At 34.6% G+C, this 15,789-nt stretch overlaps 1 protein-coding gene across 1 annotated transcript in view; it reads left to right on the top strand.

The window, feature by feature from the left end:
* Positions 1-15,789, top strand: part of LOC103594852 (diphthine--ammonia ligase-like) — a 93,928-nt gene that overhangs the window by 7,506 nt on the left and 70,633 nt on the right. Inside the window, exon 3 of the mRNA XM_008578133.1 lies at positions 2,877-2,995. Coding sequence (XP_008576355.1) covers positions 2,877-2,995 — 119 coding nt within the window. The remainder of the gene's footprint in view (positions 1-2,876; positions 2,996-15,789) is intronic.

The following is a 15,789-nucleotide window of genomic DNA, read 5'->3' as shown; positions in this document are numbered from 1 at the left end:
CGGGATCGCGGACCGGTTCCCGCTCACTGGCTGAGCGAGGCGTGGGAGCAACACCGAGGGTTGCAATCCCGTTGCCGGTCCCCGGTCCGGTACGGGGGCAACACTGAGGGTTGCGATCCGTTGCCAGACACGGAAAAAAAAAAAAAAAAAAAAAAAAAAAGTGCATATTAATGCACTTGTAAACTTTAAGTTTTATTTATTTTCTATCTAATTCTACAGTGCATTTAAGGCAGTTTAAAAAATACAGAATTTTTAAAAACAAATAAATGGAAAGTAATGTAAAGCATAGTTAAGTGAAAGGAAATATAATGATCTCACACTTTAGGGGTATATCAGAATCTCTGGACAGCAGAAGATGGAGGTAGAAGTGGGGGAGGAGGTCAAGCATGTGTACTTCAAAAAAATTTTCCTTACATTTTGCATACTACATTTGAGAACAACTGATGTACAGATGGAGGTGCATTGCATTTTCCTTAATCCATATGTTAGAAATAATATTATTCACATCAATTTTAGGTCATATTCTCTGATAATTATTTGAAAATTACTGTTTTTTAATAAGTTTAAACCAACATGGACATGGTTTAATGGGTAGTCAAATTAGAGATAGGGCTGACATCTATTTATGAAAGTTAAAGAGACAAATGAAAATGTGCTTTTGATTAGGAGGCTGGCGTGTGTGTGTGTGTGTGTGTGTGTGTGTGTCTATCTCCATTGCATACCCATGGATACATGCAAGACTTTCTCAAAACACAGACTCAGCAACACTTCAACACATGGTTTAAGATGACCAGATGACCATAAGCGTATCTGCAATAATTTTACTTTTGAAAATTTTTAAGTGGTATTACTAGGAGTCCATTGATCTACAACTCAGCTTTGAATTAGCTTATCCCCAATACATTGTTTGTGTTACATCATATTTTCAAGGTATAAAGTGTTTAATAGATGTCACAAGCTCAAATGCAAAAGTGATTTACCATAATATGTTGAACTGTTAAAGAATTTAAATAGGTTAAGAAGTTTGACTTAAGTCTAAAAATAGTCAAAAGTTTGTGAATTTCAAAGCAATAACTAAGGATTTTGTAATAAGGACAGAAAGAATAAAGTTTTTTCACTAAAAAATCTTAGCTAAAAATAGTAGAAAGACCTGTTGGATTACAAGGCATTAATCCACTGGTAAGAGGACAGCAAGAACTGTAATGCTTGTGTTACATAAGTAGTTTAAATTTTATTATTTTTCTACTTATTAGCTGTCTCAGCATTGCTTTAGATGCTCTGAGACATTTTAAAAAGGAAAATTTCATGAAACAGTCTCTGCGGTAAGAAAGATTTTGGTTTCTTTGAAAGTCAGGGTATTATACATAACAAAATAATGATTTTTAAAGGCCATGTATGAGTAAATGACCAGAAATGTCTTATATTTCATAAGTACTGGAATTCTCTGAGAGGGAGATCAGGGTAGGCCAGAATAGTCAGTCAGGCAACATTACAGGTACTAGGAATGATAAGTTTTAGAGTCATAAACCTTATGGACACTAGGGATGAAAGGTTTTGAAGCTATGTTCTTATTTTGAAATCTGGTCTCATCTACTAACTATGTGAGTTGTACCAGTCACTTGGCTTTGACTACCATTTATTGGATACTTGTTTTATCCAGACATTGTATTATGTTCTTTATCTGTATTACTTGTAATTGATTAATCGATTACAGTCCTTCCTGGGAAAATGACATTTGAGCAAAGGTGTGGAGCAAGTGAAGAAGGTAGGTAACACAGCTAGTATATTAGGCAAGAGTGAGCAGGCGAGGGGTGGCAGGATGGAGTATGGAGAGAGTAATAAGAAATGAGGTATGAGAACTAACCAGGGTAAAATCCATGTAGGTTTATTATAAGGATTTCTAACTGGAGTCATCGGGAGCTACTCGAGGGTTTTGATCTGTTCTATGTTTTGAAAGGATCACATTGGCTGCTTGCAAATGGATTTTAAAAGGGCAAGTTTGGAAACAGAAAAGGAAATTAGGATATTGACATGAGAGGTAAGGGTGGCTTAGACAAGGTGTCAGTGGTATTGGTGAGGAATGATCAAATTCTGCATTGTGGTAGGTTGAATGTGATATGTGAAGAAAAGAAAATGATGACTTCACTTACTAATCTTTTAGTCTTCTCACAAACTTTGAAAGGAAATATTTTTTTTGCCCCTGTTAATGAATTAGGAACCTAAGGACAAGGACTTAGAGTTTATTTGACTTGCCAAAGCCATGCAGCTAGTGTGCGAATGAGGTTTCAAACCTAGATTTTTCTTGACTCCAAAACTCATATTCTTTCTGCTGTGCCAGTAATGTGAAGTCTCTAGTACAATGCCTGTCGCATACTAGGTACTCAATAAATTATACTCTTTGTTCTTATTATTTTATCTTCACTCAAATTTTTAATAAATATTTCAAAGTTAGTAGATAAGAATTGGTCACACAGCCATACATATTATAAATTTAATCTATATATGGTTATTTTATTAGGATAAATTTATTTGCCTTTTTTGCATATTCTTCACAATGTTGATACCCACGGAAGTTATTAAAACAAGAATAATTATCCACTGGCATTTGTAAGCTCTTTTACATATATTTCTTAACCTAGAGTCTTACTAAAATTAGTATTTTTAGTCTGCCTGGAGATTCCATTTTTATCTGTTTATGCATAGCCCATGAAAATTAAATATGCTTATGTTGTATATATAAACTTCATTATGCAAAACATTTTTTAAAATGTTTTAAATGCTAAAATCTTTGAAAGAAACATTATGTTTAAAATCAAAGTAATTGCTATGGATTCAAGTATGCTACATTAAGATATTATCTGATTTTTTTTTAATAGGTGTAAAAGGCTTAATCTCCAGCCTTTAGCTTACCTTTGGCAGAGAAACCAGGAAGATTTGCTTCGAGAGATGATATCATCTAATATTCAGGCGATGATCATCAAAGTGGCAGCTTTTGGTATGTAGCCAGTCTTTCAGGGGAGCTGTCTGTTACCAAATAGATAACCTCAGTTCACTAATAAGCAGTTACACTGAAAAAGGAAGAATGATTTAGAATATGAAAGTGTGGAGTCACAAGCTGAAGAAATTGAGTAAGCACCTCAGGTAAAGAAGGGGAAGTTTCAAAATGGGCTTTTGACCATTTGTCAAAATGATTAATAGTGAGCTTCTTATTTTGAATATATAACTGGCTCTAAAACTGATATTGTAATTATGGTCCTTTGATTTAAGTTCTTTTTATAGGATTTGGAATTCAGATTTGTAAGAAACAGGAAATAGTTTTTGTTTTTTATTTTGTGGGGTTTTTTTGGGGGGAGGGGTTTGAAAGCTTCTTAAAATATGTATTTGGCACAACACTTGATATTTTCCTTGCATTTTTTAACATATTTGAATAATGCTAAAATAGAATGATTGATTTTGTTTGTGTTATCAGAAATAAACAGGGTAGTAGGTTTTTGTTGGGAATGGTGAGAAAATCATGTTTGAGAGAATATTATTTGATCAGTTAGGCACAGCAGGCAGGTGGTAACTTGATTCAAATATGAATATTATATATGAACACATTTAATTTATCTCGAATTTTTATAATTATATACATTTTCAAGAAACCATGGGGTTTAAACCCAATATATTTATTTCACGAACCTGTTACAGAAAATGCCCTGGAGTCTCTGGGTTCCCAAAGCCTAAATCATGTACCTCATTTGAGAGTGTTTACCTTGTTGATCTCTGAAATAATGAGGTCTCAAGCTGTGAAAGACTTTACAGATAAATTCACATTTTAAACAGCATTCAAAGGAAAGAGTATAGATCCCATAATATTTCTCCTTGGTGAATACCAAGCTACTCGCTTTTTGTTAAACTTGCAGAGTTATGTTTAGTGGAAAGCCTTATTCAGAGAACCTGCTGTTGATCTCCTTAGCTATTAAAATGAGGATCGAGGGGGTGTTATGTTCTCATTTCTGAGAAATGTTGCTGAGCAACTCTCATAATTAAAGTTCTCACTATAAATATATTTGTCATAGGAGTTTTCATGTGAATCTGTACAGAGTATGCTCTCTTGCTCTCTGTCTCTCACTCCCTCTTTTCTAAGGTTGCATAGTTCTGTAACGAAATTCACATGACTCCTCATGGAAGGTACACATACTGTCCTCTTTACTACCAGTTAATGGATTGAATTAGGACCCAGAGAGACCTGCCTCATTGGAAAGACAAAGCCATTGAATTTGACCTTGCCACCTTTACAATAGTATGTAACTAATATTGTGTGTCCTTTCATTTCTGTATGTTCCTCTATGTAGAGGTTAGAGATGGTGAATTAGCTGTATTAAACCTTTGGGTAAAGTATAAAACTGAGCTAATTTGTCCTCAGCATCTCAATAACAAAAGTATAGATCAGATTTTAATAATTTTAACATTTACAGCACATGGTTTCTGTTGATTACCTATAGGTGTGCAAAGTTGAAAGTTATTCTTGAGAACAGTATTAAAGAAAGGTTTATTGAGTGGCACAGTCCTTCTAAAGACATAAAAACATATAAATGATGTGATACAGGTTTCCAACCCCCCCCCACCATCATTTAAAATAGAATATTATTTAAGCAACAAATGGGACAGTAAGAGCTTTCCGTGGCAGGGAGGAGGATCAGTAAAATTTTGTGGCACATTTTTCTGTGGAATTGTTTTATAACAGAAAAGGGTTGATTCCACACGGATGTATAAAAATTTATTTCCGATAATTATGTTATATAACTTTGTTGTCTTACAGGTGTCAATGATCTCCTGAAATTTTTTCATTATCATCATAGTGTTTAAAGGAATTTCTACTGGTTTTTAGACTTATTTAACGAACCAGTTGCTCCTTGGATGTAAGAACAGTCCAGCCATTTAGAAATATTTGTTTTTCGGGGCCGGCCCAGTGGCGCACTGCTACAGTGCGCTGCTTGGGAAGCGCGGTGGCGCTCCCGCCGAGGGTTCGGATCCCACATACAGACCGGTTCCCGCTCACTGGCTGAGCGAGGCGCGGGGGCAACGCCGAGGGTTGCGATCCCGTTGCCGGTCCCGGTCCGGTACGGGGGCGACACTGAGGGTTGCGATCCGTTGCCGGACACGGAAAAAGACAAAAAAAAAAAAAAAAAAGAAATATTTGTTTTTCACTGTATGAGTATTACATAAAAACATTCTTGTTTTAAAATGTTAAAATTTTAGAGTTAAAGGAAAGATACCATGTGTTTTCTATCCTCCCTTTTCCTGCCAACCGCTCCCTTTCCCAGAAATACGCACATAAGTGATAATTGATCATCTTCCAAGGTCATGTTTTTGTATGTGTATATGTACATATAGAAATACCATGATTGCTTTATGGGTTTTTATTATAACATGAATGCTATTTTACTCTGTGTATTGATTTGCAACTTGCAAATCATCATTGTGTCTTGGAGATGTTTTTCCATGACAATAAGTATAGATCTGCCTCATTTTGTTTTTAAGTAACCTTTTATTGAAGTATAGCATAAATACATAAAAGTGCACAAATACCAAGTGTACAACATGATGAATTTTCACAAAGTGACTATACCTATATAATCAATACCCAATATAGAAACAGAGTATTCCTAACATCATCCTAGTCAATACTTGCTCTCCCAAAGGTAACAGCTCTCCTGACACCTAAAACCATAGATTAGTTGTTCCTGTTTTTGAATTTTATATAGATGGAATCATATAGTATATTCTCTATAGTATCTGTCTTCATAGGCTCAGTATTATGCTTATGAGAGTCATCCATATTATTTAACAAAGCAATAGTGTGTTCATTCTCGTTGTGTTTTGTTGTAGGAATATACCACAATTTAATTGTCCATTCTACTATTGATGACATGTAGGTAATTTCCAATTTGGCATTATAATAAATAGTGTTGCTATGAAGATATGGGTTATCTTGTACATTTTCTGTACCAGACCTAGAGTATCTTTTTCTTCAAGAAGCCTTGGTTTCTTTTAGTGTGAAATTATATGTATTATATGCATTTATGTATATCTAATATCTCATGAGTTCATAATATTTTGAAATTAAATTCAGTACTATATAAGGACTAATATAATTCCATTTGGTCTTTCTTTCTTCCACAATGAAGAATATTGGTTCTCAAGGACATAAGAGATGTCATTTATTAGAAAGTTACATAATAATGGCAACAAAAAGGCCAAACAGCAGGTCTGCAATCTATTTTTTCCAGTAACTAGGGTATGCTACCTTGAAAGAAAGAAGAACTCATATAAACTTCTCATAAACATGTTAATTATAGACCTCATGGCAAAAACAAACAATCAAAAACTCACTAATGGTATTTACTCTAGGGGAAGAGTCCTTATCTTTTGGACTGCTTTTAGGAGGATATATCTGGTTGATAAGAGAGAGAAAAAAAGAGATGATATTGGAGAAAAAGCCTGAGACCAGTTTTACCCATCACTGGGAAAACTTCTGTTTCTTGAAAGACGTGTTTGTCTGCAAAATAACTAAATTGATCATTAGAAAAACAATACAGGTTTAAAGGTTAGCTTAATGAGTTAAATGATTTTGTACTAACATTGACTATGAAAGGAAGGATTGCCAGGACTCTGCTGTTAAGTCTTCTAGGATTGGGAGATAGTAATGAGATGATGGGAGAGGATTCAAGTACAACTATGTGTCTTTCCAATTTCATAAAATTTTTCTCTTGTTTTGCCTGATCTGGTGGTCCCAGGCCTGAGTTTAAAGTTGTATGAACCAAAAGGAAGTATTGTCAATGCACAAACCACAATATTAATGCCATTAAACTTTACAGTGCATACTCTTAAAGGCTTTAGGTGTATGCATAACCACCCCTTTGCCTACCAGTAGGCAAATTAAGGCTTACCTGTAAACACAGAGAAAAGTGTCCTCTGATTCTTTATCTGTCAGATCTACAGTATCTGCCAAAGAGAAATGTTAACAAGGCTGCTGTTTTTTCTGGCCATAATACATCTACTGAGCCAGAAAGCCCAATCACAAGGAAAAAGAATATGGGTCAAAACAGATAATAAGTGAAAATGGGGTGAATCATAACAGATGGAAAAGTACTTATAAGTGAATTACAGTTCTATGGAGAGATGCAGTCATGTGATCTCCGTGCCAGTGCCTCCGAGTTAGAGAATAATACTCTTAAGTATCTCTCTCAGATCTGGTGCTAACCTTAACTGATGTTGAGAGAGAACTCTGGATTCGTTTTCTGCAGAGAAGGGAAATCGATGATGAACAAGCTCTACCTAAAGATTCCATCTTGATCATTTGAAGCTACAGTGTGATAGAGTACCACTTAGTGATTCAATATAAGTATACTTCAATACAATTACCACTCAGTTCTTGTCAAGCTCTACCTAAAGATTCCATCTTGATCATTTGAAGCTACAGTGTGATAGAGTACCACTTCGTGATTCAATATAAGTATACTTCAATACAATTACCACTCAGTTCTTGTTCTATAGGCTATATTTACCATTCTGATCATTTTCCTGATGCCTCGGCTATTACTAATGAATTATATAGGTGGAGGATTCTGAATAGTAGAGCCTTTGCATTCTTTTTGTGCATAAATTGAAAAAATATGTTGCTAAGACATCTACCTAGGTATAATGGAAAGCAGATTTCCACTGCCTGCCATAATTTGATCTCCTTCAAATACAGAATGTGAATGGAATTCATTTAAGGGAATTGGAAGATCACATTTGAGGGAGATGGATTTTGATGTGATGTAATAAATAGATATTACTAATAACTCTTCTCTGGAGTTCTGCAAAGTACATTTGTGGGAATCCTATGACACACCCAAGTAGAGCTGTATTTGGTATATAACAAATGACAAATCTCATGGGGCATACTTTTTTGTGTGTGTACAAACCATTTTCATAAATTACATAAATTTCACAAATGTACCATAGTAATAATCCATGTTGTAGCTTGGTCATTATTGTCCCTGCTGTCTTGATATTCTTTAGGGGGTTTTGGTACTAGTTTGGGTTACTACATGACCAAAATAATACTGAAAGCTTATAGTGATGAAAAGGACTTGTTAATCCAAATAGAGACACTAGAGGGAGCTCTCTTGCAGGAGACTGGCTGCTTTTGGAAATGGCCCTAGAGGGATAGCAAAGCTTTAAAAGACTGAACTAATAGAATGTTTACTTTAATGGAACATCATTTATCAGTTAACTGTGCAAGAAGAGGTCTTGTACCCTTACCTCGGAAAGACTATTGGATATTCTAATGACTATGGAAATTGGTGTTTTTAAAGATCAATGGCCAGGAGTGCCAGAAGCCAAGATAAGGATGCATATTTATGGGAACACTATGGTTAACCTAAATTATGGTAGAACATTACTAGACAGCATGACCTTTATATTTATTCTCTAGTGGCCCAGGTATCACAGATAAATAGGGGATTTGTCTTTTCCATGGTATACTGGTTAGGATTGGACAGACAAAGGAACAACATTGTGTTGTACTGAAGGTAGCATGTTGCATGACATCTGGAAGCTGGTGACTGTTAAAACCTATCCTGTGATATCTGGGATATAGTTATGTCTTCAAATCAGATGGAATCTAGAATTTATCGACCAATAATCTCCAGTCACTACCCTTGGTCAGTATGAATGTGAATGTACATGAGAAAAGTTTTTGTTGGGGAGAAATGGAGAATGATACTGTTATTATAACTGACCTTTCCTGCTAATCTGGATCACGGTATATCCAGTACGGCAGGGAAGGACGTAGAGAGCTATTCTGGTGGTCATAGAGTTCTCCCTCATTTGCTGAGCTGTTTGATTATTTCTATTCTTGAAATTGTCAGTAAAAGTTAATAATGGGTAAGGTCTCTGATTTGTTTGAGTCTGCTGTGGAAATCCAATATTTTGGTTTAACTCACCTTCTCAATTATTTTGTACATTACATATGTGAGGTTGTAGAGAAAATATTTTTATTTCTTCATGGTTAGGGCTTTCCAAGTAAATTTTAAAGAACTTGGGACCTAGGCTAAAAGATAAGCTTTAGAACTTAATTTTTGACTGAATAGATGGAGAAAACTCCAAAGACATTTACCTCTCTGGATATGTGTTTACATTTCAAAGGGGTGGGGGGTATAAGACCAGGTCCTTGGAGACATCTCCTGGTCTGTAAAACTGGAGACACTAGTTTTTCCCCCCTAGAAGGATTTATTTACATTCCGAAGTGTGAAGGCACAGTCCTTCCCTTCTTATTCCAAGGAAACTATCTCAGGAGAGGAGAAACAGCTGCCTCATTTTTTCCTAAATCAACGTGTAGATTTACCTTTTGGGGGCTCCATACATATGGTAGAAATTACTTGGAAGATTGCATGTCCTTTTCATCATCTTGATCCTGGGTTAAGAGATGGGGCAGAGAAGAATATGAATGGTATTATTTATTTACTGTATATAAGTAATAATAATAATAATCTGTTCTGCTCCAGGGAACTCATGTTGGTACTTAGCATACTAATAGATGTAGATACTAAAAAATTTTACAATATATGAAACAATCTCAGAATAACAATGCTAATGCTACCACTACCAATGTAATTTCTGAGAAAAGTTAAAAAGAATTTTTTGTTTATTTTGTCTTGAATTTCCCTCCCATTTTTTAAGAGTTTTTAATCTTTGCTGTCTGAGCATATAGCTGTTATATACTGTACATTCTTTATGTTTTAACAGTTTTATGGAGATACAATTAACATGCTATGTACTTCACCCATTTAAAGTGTGCAGGTCAATTTTTTAGTGTACTTACCGTTTGTATAATCATTGCCACAATCTAATTTTAGAGTATTTTTGTTCCCCCAAAAGAAACTTTGTACTCATTAGCAGTCACTTCCTTCTTCCCCCAGCCTAACCCCCAACACCCCCCAGTCCTAACCACCATGAGGAACTTGTGTCTTCATGTCTTTATAGATTTGCCTCTTTTGGACAATTCGTATGAATGGAATCATATAATATGTGATCTTTTGTGACTGGCTTCTTTCACTTAGAATAATGTTTTCAAAGTTCATCCATATTATAATACGTATCAGTACTTGATTTCTTTTTATTGCCGTATAATATTTTATTTACAAAGATACAAGACATTTTATTTAGCCATTCATCAGTCCACAGACATTTGGGTTGTTTCCATTCTTTGGTTATTATAAATAATGCTCCTATGAACATTCATGTACACGTTTTTCTGTTGACAAAAGTTTTCACTTCTTTTAAGTATATACCTGGAAATGGAATTACTGTGTCATATGGTAACTCTGCGTTTAACATTTTGAGGAATCACCAAACTGATTTCCAAAGTGGTTGTATCATTTTAGATTTCTACCAGCAATGAATGAGCATTTCAGTTTTTTTCACATCCTTGCCAATGCTTGTTTTCTGTCTTTCTTATTATAGCTATCCTTGTTGGTATCAAACTTTATCTCATTGTGGGTTTATTTTGCATTTCTCTAATGACTAATGATGTTGAGCATCTTGTCAGTTCAAATCCTCTGCCTATTTTTTATTTATTTTTATTTTATCTTTTATTGTGAATTGACAATTTGTAATTGTATAAATTTATGGGGTACAAAGTGATGTTATGATTTATGAATATAATGTGGAATAATTAAATCAAGTTAGTCAACATACCCATTACCTCAAATACTTAACATTGTTTGTGGTGAGAACGTTTGAAATTTACTCTCTTAGCAATTTTGCAATATACTATATTAGTCAGTTTTTTGTTGCTTATAACAGAATACCTGAAACTGGGTAATTTATAAAGAAATAAAATTTATTTCTTACAGTTCTGGAAGCTGGAACATCCAGTCCATGGGGCACATCTGGTGAGGGTCTTCTTGGTGGGAACTCTCGGCAGAGTCCTGTGGTGATGCAGGGTATCACATGGTGAGGAAGGGGAAGAGTGTGTCCACATGCTTTCTTCCTCTTATAAAGCCACCAGTCTGCTCCCTGATAATCTGCTAAACCGTTAACCCATTAATTCATGAATGGAGTTATCCATTCATGAGGGCACAGTCCGCAGGTTCGTATCATCTCTTAAAGGCCCCACCTTTCAAATACCATAGTCAGATTTCTCATCCTCTTAATACTGTTAGAGTGGGGGTCAAGCTCCAACATGTGCTTGGAGGTCATTCAAACCACAGCATGTACAATACTCTCTTATTAACTATAACACGTAATTATACCACGTGTAATTAACCACAGTGTGCTCGACACCTTAAAAAAAAAAAGTGCCTCCTCTTTATCTGGAATTTTGTTCACTTTGACCACCATCTCCTTATTTCCCCCACCCTCCAGCCTCAGTAACCACCATTCTACTCTCTGCCTCTGTGAGTTTGATTGTTTTAGATTACACATAGGTGAGAACATGTGGTATTTCTCTTTCTGTTCCCAGCTTGTTTCACTTAGCATAATGTTCTCCAATTCTATCCATGTTGTCCCAAACGACAGAATCTTTTTCTTTTTTTTTGCTCGAATAGTGTATCTATATCGCATTTTCTTTGTTCATTCACCTGTTAATGGACACTTAGGTTGATTCTATAACTTGGCTATTGTGAATAGTACTGCAATGACCATGGAAGTACAGACATCTCTTTGACAAAATGATTTCAAATTTTGGGGATAAATAAACAGAAGTGGGATGGCAGGATCATGTGGTAATTCTATTTTTAGTTTTTTGAGAAACATCCCTCCATACAGTTTTCCATAATAGCTGTACTAATTTACATTCCACCTACAGTGTACAAGAGTTCCTTTTCACCACAACCTTGCCATTTGTCTTTTTGATAATAGCCATTCTGACAAATGTCAGAATATCCCATTGTGGTTTTAATTTGTATTTCCCTAATGTTAGCAATGTCAAACATTTTTTTTTCATATACTGTTGGCCATTTGTATGTCTTTTGAGAAATGTCTATTCAGGTCCCTTACCCAATATTTAATTGGGTTTTTTGTTTTCTTGCTATTGAATTGTTTGAGCTCTTCATATATTTTGGATATTAACCCCTTATCAGATGTATGGCTTGAAAATACTTTCTCCCAGTTTGTAGGTTGTTTTTGCACACTGTTAGTTTTTGTCATTTGCTGTGCTAAAGCTTTTTAGTTTGATATAATCCCATTTGTTGTCTTTTTTTGCTTTTGTTGCCTGTGCTTTTGGAAACAAATCCAAAATATCACTGCCCAGACCAACATCATGTAGTTTTTCCCTTGTTTTCTTCTGGTAGTTTCACAACTTCTGGTCTTAGGTTTAAGTCTATAATCTATTTTGAATTGATTTTTGTATTTGGTGTGAAATGAGGATCCAGTATCATTCTTTTGCATGTAGATATCCAGTTTTCCAAACACCATTTATTAGAGAGACTATCCTTTTTTCATTGTGTATTCTTGGCACTTTTGTCAAGAATTAATTGACTGTACATGTGTTGGTTCATTTCTGGACTCACTATTCTGTTCCATTGTTCTGTTCGGTGTATTTATTTTTTTGCCACTACCAAGCTGTTTTAATTACTATACCTTTGTAGTATAATTTGAAATCAGATAGTGTGATATCTCTAGCTTTGTTCTTTTTGCTCATGATTGTCTTAGCTCTTTAGGGTTTTTCGTAGTTACATATGAATTTTTAGGATTTTTTTCTGTTTCTATTAAAAATGACATTGCAATTTTGATAGGGATTGCATTGAATTTGTAAATCAGTTTGGATAGTACAGATATTTTAACAATATTAATCATGAAAAGATGTTGAGTTTTGTCAAATGCTCACTCTGTGGTATAACAGATGATCGTATAATTTTTATTCTTTATTCTGTTAATGTGATGGATCACATTTATTGATTTGCATATATTGAACCATCCTTGTATTCCAGGGATAAATTCTGCTTGATCATGGTGGATGATCCTTTTATGTATTGTTGAATTCAGTTTGCTACTATTTTGTTGATTTTTACATCTATGTACATCAAGGATATTGGCCTGTAATTTTTTTTTTCCTTGTAATGTTCTTGTCTTTGCGATCAGGGTAATGCTGGCCTCATAAAATGAATTTAGAAGTATTCCCTCTTTTATTTTTTTTGGAAGTATTTGAGAAGACTTGGTATTAATTCTTCTGTAAATGTTTAGTAGAATTCATCCATGAAGCCTGGGCTTTCATTTGATGGGAGAGTTTTTATTACTGGTTCATTCTTACTCATTATTGGTTTGTTCAGATTTACTATTTCTTCATGATTCAGTCTCGGTAGGTTGCATGTGTCTAAGAATTTATCCATTTCTTCTAGGTTATTCAATTTTTTTGGTGTATAATTATTGATAGTAGTCTCTATTATCCTTTGTATTTCTGTGGTATCAGTTGCAATGTCTCCTCTTTCATTTCTGATTTTATTTATTTGAATTTTCTCTCTTCTTTTCTTAGTCTAGCTAAAGTTTGTCAATTTTATCTTTTCAAAAAACAAACTTAGTTTCATTGATCTTTTGTATTATTTTTCTAGTCTCTATTTCACTTAGTTCTGTACTAATCATTATTACTTCCTTTCTTCTTTAGTTCCTTGAGTTTTAAAATTAGATTATTTATTTGAGATCTTTCTTCCTTTTTGATATAGATGTTTATTGCCATAAACTTTCCTCTTGAAACTGCTTTTGCTTTATCCTATAAGTTTTGTTATATTTTGTTTGCATTTTCGTTTGTCTCCAATATATTTGTTAATATTTAATATTTTTCCACTTAATATCTTCTTTGACCATTGGTTGTTCTCGACCATGTTGTTTAATTTCCATTCATTTGTGAATTTTATGAAATTCCTCCTATTATTGATTTCTAGTTTCATATCATTGTGGTCAGAAAGGACACATGATATAAATTTGCTGAGGCTTGTTTTGTACCCTAACGTGATCTATCCTGGAGAATGTTTTGAATGTGCTTGGAAGAATGTGTATTCTTTTGTTGTTGGCTGGCTTGTTCTTTGCATGTGTTGGGTTCATTTGGTCTAAAGTGTTGCTGAAGACCAATGTTTCTGTATTAGTTTGTTTTATGTTGCTTATTACAGAATACCTGAAACTGGGTAATTTATAAAGAAACAAAATTTATTTATTACAGTTTCAGAGGCTGGAAAGTCCATGGTCCAGGGGGCACATCTGGTGAGGGCCTTCTTCTGGGTGGGGTTCCCTATAGGGTCCTGTGGCAACCAGCTTATCACATGGTGAGAATGGCAAGAGCTCTTAAATGTGCTTACTTGCTCTCCTTATAAAGCTAAAAGTGCCACTCCTGTAACAATCCACTAAAACATTAATCCATTACTCTATGAATGGATGAATACCCTTCACAAGGGCATAATTGTCATGATCAAATCACTTCCTAAAGACCCCACTTTTTAACACTGCTGTGGTCTGATTTCCCACCCTTTTAACACTGTTACAATGGGGATCAAGCATCAGTGAGTTCTGAAGGAACATTCAATCCACCACAATTTTCTTATTAATTTTCTGTCTGAATGATATGTCCATTGCTGAACATGAGGTAGTGAAATCCCTCAATATTACTATATTGCAACCTGTTTCTTCCTACAGATCCTTTAATATTTCTTTTATATATTTAGATGCTCCAATATTGAATTCATATATATTTACAGTTATTATATCCTCTTGATGACTTGACCCCTTTATCATTGTACAGTGTCTTTCTTTGTCTCTTTTTATAGTTTTGATTGAAAGTCCATTTTATCCTATGCAAGTATAGCCACCTCTGCTTTCTTTTGATTTCCATTTGCATGGAATATCTTTTTTCATTGCTTTAATCTATGTGCGTTAGTTAAAGTGAAGTGAGCCTATTGTAGGCAGCATATAGTTGGGTCTTTGTTGTTGTTAACCATTCAGTCACTCTGTGTCTTTCTATTAAAGAATTTAATATATTTATATTCAAGGTAATTATCAATAAGTAAGAATTTACTACTGCCATTTTGTTAGTTGTTTTCTGGCTGTTTTGTAGATACTTTGTTTCTTTCATCCTCTCTTGCTATTTTCATTAGTGGTTAGATGACTTTCTTTAGTGGTATGCTTTGAATTCTTTCTATTTTGGTTTTGTGCTTTTACTAAAGATTTTTGCTTTGTGGTTGCTATGAAGTTTACATAGAATTTCTTGTATTTATCACAGCCTATTTCAAGGAGATAACAGCTTAACTTTGATTGCATGCAACTCTACACCTTTATCCCTCTCCCCCACATTTTATGTTTTTAATGTTAGAATCAAGTCGAAGGTATACCTGTACCCCAATGTTCATTGCAGCACTCTTTACAATAGCCAAGAGTTGGAATCAGCCCAAATGTCCATCATTGGATGAGTGGATACGGAAAATGTGGTATATATACACAATGGAATATTACTCAGCTATAAAAACGAATGAAATACTGCCATTTGCAACAACATGGATGGACCTTGAGAGAATAATATTGAGTGAAACGAGTCAGGCAGAGAAAAAGAAATACCACATGTTCTCACTCATTGGTGGGAGCTAAAAAATAAACAAATTAATTCACCCACATACACACACAAAAAAAACCGGGGGGGAGGGGGGAAGAAGATATAACAACTATACTTTTTTGAAGTTGTTACAACAAGCAAACAGAAAGGACATTCTTGGGGGGGAGGGGAGAGAGGGAGGAGGGAGGGAGCTGTCGGTGATAGGCCATAATAATCATATA

Source organism: Galeopterus variegatus, unplaced genomic scaffold (genome assembly GCF_000696425.1).
Source record: "Galeopterus variegatus unplaced genomic scaffold, G_variegatus-3.0.2 Scaffold1636, whole genome shotgun sequence".
Classification (NCBI taxonomy): domain Eukaryota; kingdom Metazoa; phylum Chordata; class Mammalia; order Dermoptera; family Cynocephalidae; genus Galeopterus; species Galeopterus variegatus.
This window is presented reverse-complemented; position numbering and strand designations above follow the sequence as displayed.